This window comes from Penaeus vannamei, chromosome 4 (genome assembly GCF_042767895.1).
Source record: "Penaeus vannamei isolate JL-2024 chromosome 4, ASM4276789v1, whole genome shotgun sequence".
Taxonomy (NCBI): Eukaryota; Metazoa; Arthropoda; class Malacostraca; order Decapoda; family Penaeidae; genus Penaeus; species Penaeus vannamei.
In genome coordinates this window covers 10,958,456-10,963,455 of record NC_091552.1, presented here as the reverse complement: position 1 = coordinate 10,963,455, position 5,000 = coordinate 10,958,456, and the positions used below count along the sequence as shown (strand labels likewise).

Sequence of the window (5,000 nt, the reverse complement as noted above, 5' to 3'; positions counted from 1 at the left end):
ATGTCAGCTAATAGACAGTGGTTAAAGTGAATCGGCACAGCTTCCTGTTTTACACCCAACAGACTTACCTGTTGTTCAGCTATTAAAATAACATGGTTTACTGATCAACCTACAAACACACCTCGTTTCGTGACAAGCTAGTAGAGTTCGGCTTGATAGTAACTGTTGGGTTGATAAATAACAGACTTCAGTGAACGTGCTTCCCTTTACTTAGTCTTTATTTACACTCCCGCCGTTTTTAACTCGCGCGCGGCGGGGCGCCGTTGCCGTAGCCCAGCATATCGTACATCCCCCCCCCCCCAAGATATTAGTGTACTCTTTGACACAAAATATCTGACTAGTAAAAAAAAGAACATATGAAATTTATGTACCTCAATCACTTAGAAACACCACAAAATCAAACTAATACAATTTCTTCCCCTGTGATATTGACACATTATACGGAGTAAGGGGGTACAAAAAGAGAGCACAAATACATATAATTATGTGGGCGTGTCTGTGACGAAATCAGAGAGCCACCCAGGTCGTGTGACTCGTCTCTTTGGCCGTCTCACTGGTTCTGGTGTTGGATGTGGGGTTGCCATGGTACCCCGAACTGGCCGTAGGTGCTTCCGATTACGAATCGAGATACGACCACTGTCATCCAGCCTGATGGAGTACTGACGGTTCGGAAGGGCCTCTGTAACCACGCCCCGTCTGTCCCAAACGTTTGTGCCTTGGTTTTGCACACACACTGGTGTACCAGGTGTCAGGGGAACGAGGGTCCTTGGGTGTCCCATTTTGCTCCACTATGTTCCTGTGTTGTCGGGCCGTTGCTAGTTCTCTTGCATGTAGAGCCCGCTGCCAATGCATGCCTACCTTATAGTACTGCCTGTGCACCGGTATTCCGTCTCGCAGCTGACGTCCTGTGGCTAGCTGGGAAGGTGATTTATTCACTTCCCGAAGGGGTGTATTCAGGTACTGTAGCAGAGCTTTCGAGACCTTGTCTGAATCCAGACTGCCTCCAGCCCCTGTGTTCGCACGTAGCAGTCTCTTGGCCGACTTGACCGTTGCCTCGGCCCGGCCATTTGATTGTGCATACTGGGCAGAGGATATTCTCATTACAACGCCCCACTTATTCAAGAACTTGCATACTTCATCACTAGTTAGGTTGGTGCCGCCGTCAGTTCATATGACTTCTGGGACGCCCCATCGTGCAAAGTACTGGCGGAACAAGGCCATTATCCTGCTTGACGTAGCACTATGTGGCAGGTGACTAAACTCTAGCCAGCCTGTGCACCTGTCAGCATACGCAATGTACGTCTGTCCCTCAAGCTGGAACAAATCAGCAGCCGTGAACTGAAATGGATACTCTGGTGAAGGGGTCAAGATGAGAGGTTCGGCTGCTTGAGATGGGGCATGTGTGTTGCAGGTGTCACAGGCATCACTGTAGAACTGCAGGTCACCCTTTCCAGGCCAGTACACTGCCTGCCTTGCCCTCCGAAACATGCTGTCAAGTCCTTGGTGACCTGCATGGAGGTTGGCTGCGACCTGATGACGTAGAGCCTCTGGTATCACAAGGCGAACAGATCCCTAGTGAAATGTATACGTCACCAAACTGCTAGCCTGTCCCTCACGTTGCAGAACTGACGCAGACAGGCCATTTCCTGAGTACGATGTTGGTGTCAATCACTTGCAGACTCCTTGGCTATTAGCAGCTGATACTCCGGGTCCTTGGAGGCAACGTGCTGCACTATGGTGTAATCAAGTGTGATGCAGTCATCCCCAAAAAGTGCAGTAGTGGTTGCAGCAGCCACGGCGACCTCCAGGTCGTCTGCTTGGTCCTTATCTGCGGCATCAGGCAGCGCACAGAGCGCTGGGTAGTGGGACAGAAAATCAGCTGCATGATTTCGCTCATCTTCTAGATACTTTACTTGAAACCTGTATTGTAACGTCTTTTCTTTGATGGCGAAAAGCTTAACCAGCGGCCTGTGGTCAGTAATAATGACGAGGTTAGGGCAGCCAAGCAGGAACAGCCGTGCCTTGCGAAGACTTCAAGCCACTGCCAGGGCTTCACCCTCCACTGGAGCATAACTTGTCTCAGATGTCAGATGGCGGCTGCCACACAGTGCGAGGCGCCACCCGCTATTGCAGCAGAATGGGGCATCCCTTGCTGGGCAGTCACAGTACTGTTGCAGGATAATGAACCCTATGCCCACTTTACTCCAGTCCGTAATGGCGATGGTAGGTCGCTCCTTGTCATAAAAGGTCAGGCTGTCCTTAGCCAGCTGGCATATCACGTCCTTTGCTTGTAGGAATTTCTCCTAAAGCTGTGAGTCCCATTATACCCGCTTGCCTTGTGGTTTCTGCAGCAGCTCCCTGAAGGGCTCCATAATCGGTGCTGTAGCTAAAAATGGTGCTAGTTGGTTGACAAATCCATACCACGAGCGAATATCCGTCAGCGAAGGCGTCTCTGGCATACTGAAATTCCTAATTGCTGCAAGACGTTCATCAGTAGTCTTATAAGAGTCCCAGCCTACATGGAATCTCACAAAGTCAAGTTCCCTCCTACAAAACTTGAATTTCTCCGGCTTCAGGGTGATGCCCTTCATGGCACACATCTCTGGGAACTGGTATGCGTGCCAGAAGGCATCCTCCACATTATAGTCGTAAATCAAAGTGTCATCAACACACCAGTTTCCTTTGGATTCCCGCGATGGCCTCATCATACCTCCTGGTGTATGCATCTGGGGCTGCACAGAGACCCATGGGCGTCCTACGGTAATGGTAACGGTCCCAGGGGGTAATAAATGTGGTAAGCCTCCTACTGGCCTCCTGCAGTTCCACCTGATGAAAGCCCCAGTGAGCATCAACTTATGTCATGATGTGGAATACCAGACACCATGTCGAATGGCGTGGGGGTATGGTGAGTCTCCCTCAGGCAGGCGCTGTTGAGCTTTTGATAGTTGATGGTGCGCCGTGGCTGGCCTGTTTTCTTGGCGACTACCACCATCCTTGCACACTACTCTGTTGCTTCTCTGACTGGCACTGGCTCGATCACTCCTCTCCTCACATCCTCATCGAGTTGCTGCTTCACCTTCACTTCACAGTGTTTTGGTATGTGGGCTGGTGTGTGACACGCATAGGGCTTTACATCTTCCACCAAGTGGATTTGATGAGGTCTGCCAACCATCACAGGCAATGGATGCCGGCTGGTGTTGAAGGTTGATCCTAAGAAGTGCCGGAGGAGCCATTCCTTCAACTGTGGTACACTTTCTTCTAGTGGCGGAAATGGTACCTCCTTTGGTCTCTGTGGGATGTTGCCTATATGTTCCACCTGGGAAAAGTCACTGTCTGTGGTAACGGGCGCTGTAATGGGAGGGAAGTTGCTATGGACCAGCCCCAGTTGTTTGCATGGCTCTAGTGAGATATAGCAGCGGCTGGCCGTCTCAACAAAGAAGACCTCCTGAGTCGTTGAGCGGCCATCATATTGAATTTGGCATGCGGCTGAGCCAAGGGGCTTCAGCAACACATCCGCTACATCACACAGGCCCTTGCATTGTGTCAACATTGCTGGCTTGATTCTGAGGGCAGCTAGTAGCTTCGGTCCTGCCACACATACCTGTGCTCCAGTGTCAGGCACCACCTGTGTAGTAGGTTTATAAGATCCTCTTGTGTGACACAGTCACCATAATTTATGGTTGAGCAGGTGCCTTACTTGTAGCAGCAACCACAATGCCCGAGGCTTCAACATCCTCTGCTGTCACTGTGCACTTCCCTTTACCTCTGCACATTCTTTTCAGATGTCCAAGCTTTCCACACTGATGACAGGCAAGCAGCCTAGCAGGGCACGCTGTCTTCCCTAGTGAGTGAGTGCCGCCGCAGTTACCGTAAGGGTGGGGTTTAACTAGGCGGCGAGTGCCTGCAGTCAGCGGCAAGTCACTGTTCTGTGGTATGGAGCCGGCTGCCGCCATACATACACGGTCGTTTCAGCCAAAACTATTGTTGGCATCTCTTTGAACTGCCTCAAATGCCATGCAGTTTTCACGTAGTGAGTCCACATCACTGAAAGATGTATACATACGAAACACTTTCTCTTTCAGTGACACACTGTACAATCCTGACATCAACTTCCAAAGGAGCATATACTCTGATAGATTACCATCACATTGAGGGCACTGAAACTCACAATCTGCAACACACTGAGCTGAACACATAAAGTAGTCACTTACAGGTTCGCTAGGAAGTTGATTAAGGGCGAAGAATTTGCACCAATTTGTAGCTTTGTTGGTTGCTTGACGAGTGATGCGACCAATGGTGTTCAGAGCCTCTTTAGTAGACAATGCCTGCCACTCTGCCATCGTGAACCAGGCGTCCAGGGCGCGTTGCAAGGCTGGCATACAGTAGAGGCATATGTGTAGCACTGCCTGTGGTTGCAACAAGCCACTAAACCCCAACCAGCACTCCATCACACTTCTGTGGTGCTGCAGGTGCAGGGGTCCAAGGTGTCTGTTGCTGCACGACCGGCTGCGGTACCAGCTGCCGTTGTAAGGAGGCAATAGCTACACCCTGAGCCATTAGCATCTGCTGAGCTTGCTCTAATGTTACTGGCGTACATGGTGTCTGTCATTGTGGTGTTTGAGTGGCAAGGCGGGGGCGACATGATGCCATGGTAGGTGTGTAGAAATAAACAAATCACTGCGCCATGTAGGGTTGATAAATAACAGACTTCAGTGAACGTGCTTCCCTTTACTTAGTCTTTGTTTACACTCCCGCCGTTTTTAACTCGCGCGTGGCGGGGCGCCGTTGCCGTAGCCCAACATATCGTACAGTAACACAATCCCCTGTTAAAACATGCCTAGTTTCACCTGTTTGTAAGCCGACGGACTCCCCTGTTGTTAAAAGTAATTTGATGGTGTTTCCCCTATTAGTCAATAGCCTGCTGTTGTAATGAATAGGTAGTTTCCCAGATTCACCTGTTGTTAAAATTGGTTGCGTTTCTCCTGTTAGTCAATAGCCTC

General features: G+C 50.2%; 2 protein-coding genes across 2 annotated transcripts in view; both read right to left on the bottom strand.

The window, feature by feature from the left end:
- LOC113816202 (cytochrome P450 2L1) overlaps nt 1–5,000 on the bottom strand; it is a 14,060-nt gene that overhangs the window by 5,657 nt on the left and 3,403 nt on the right. The gene's annotated exons all lie outside the window — the stretch shown is intronic.
- Nucleotides 1,097–2,854, bottom strand: LOC138861465 (uncharacterized). Its single transcript, XM_070120639.1, has one exon. It carries the CDS (start codon nt 2,847–2,849, stop codon nt 2,322–2,324), a length of 528 nt encoding a protein of 175 aa, XP_069976740.1. The 5' UTR covers nt 2,850–2,854; the 3' UTR covers nt 1,097–2,321.

What these genes read in the sequence shown, in the direction of transcription:
- LOC138861465 (XM_070120639.1), bottom strand. Translation starts at nt 2,849, where the DNA reads ATGCTCACTGGGGCTTTCATCAGGTGGAACTGCAGGAGGCCAGTAGGA.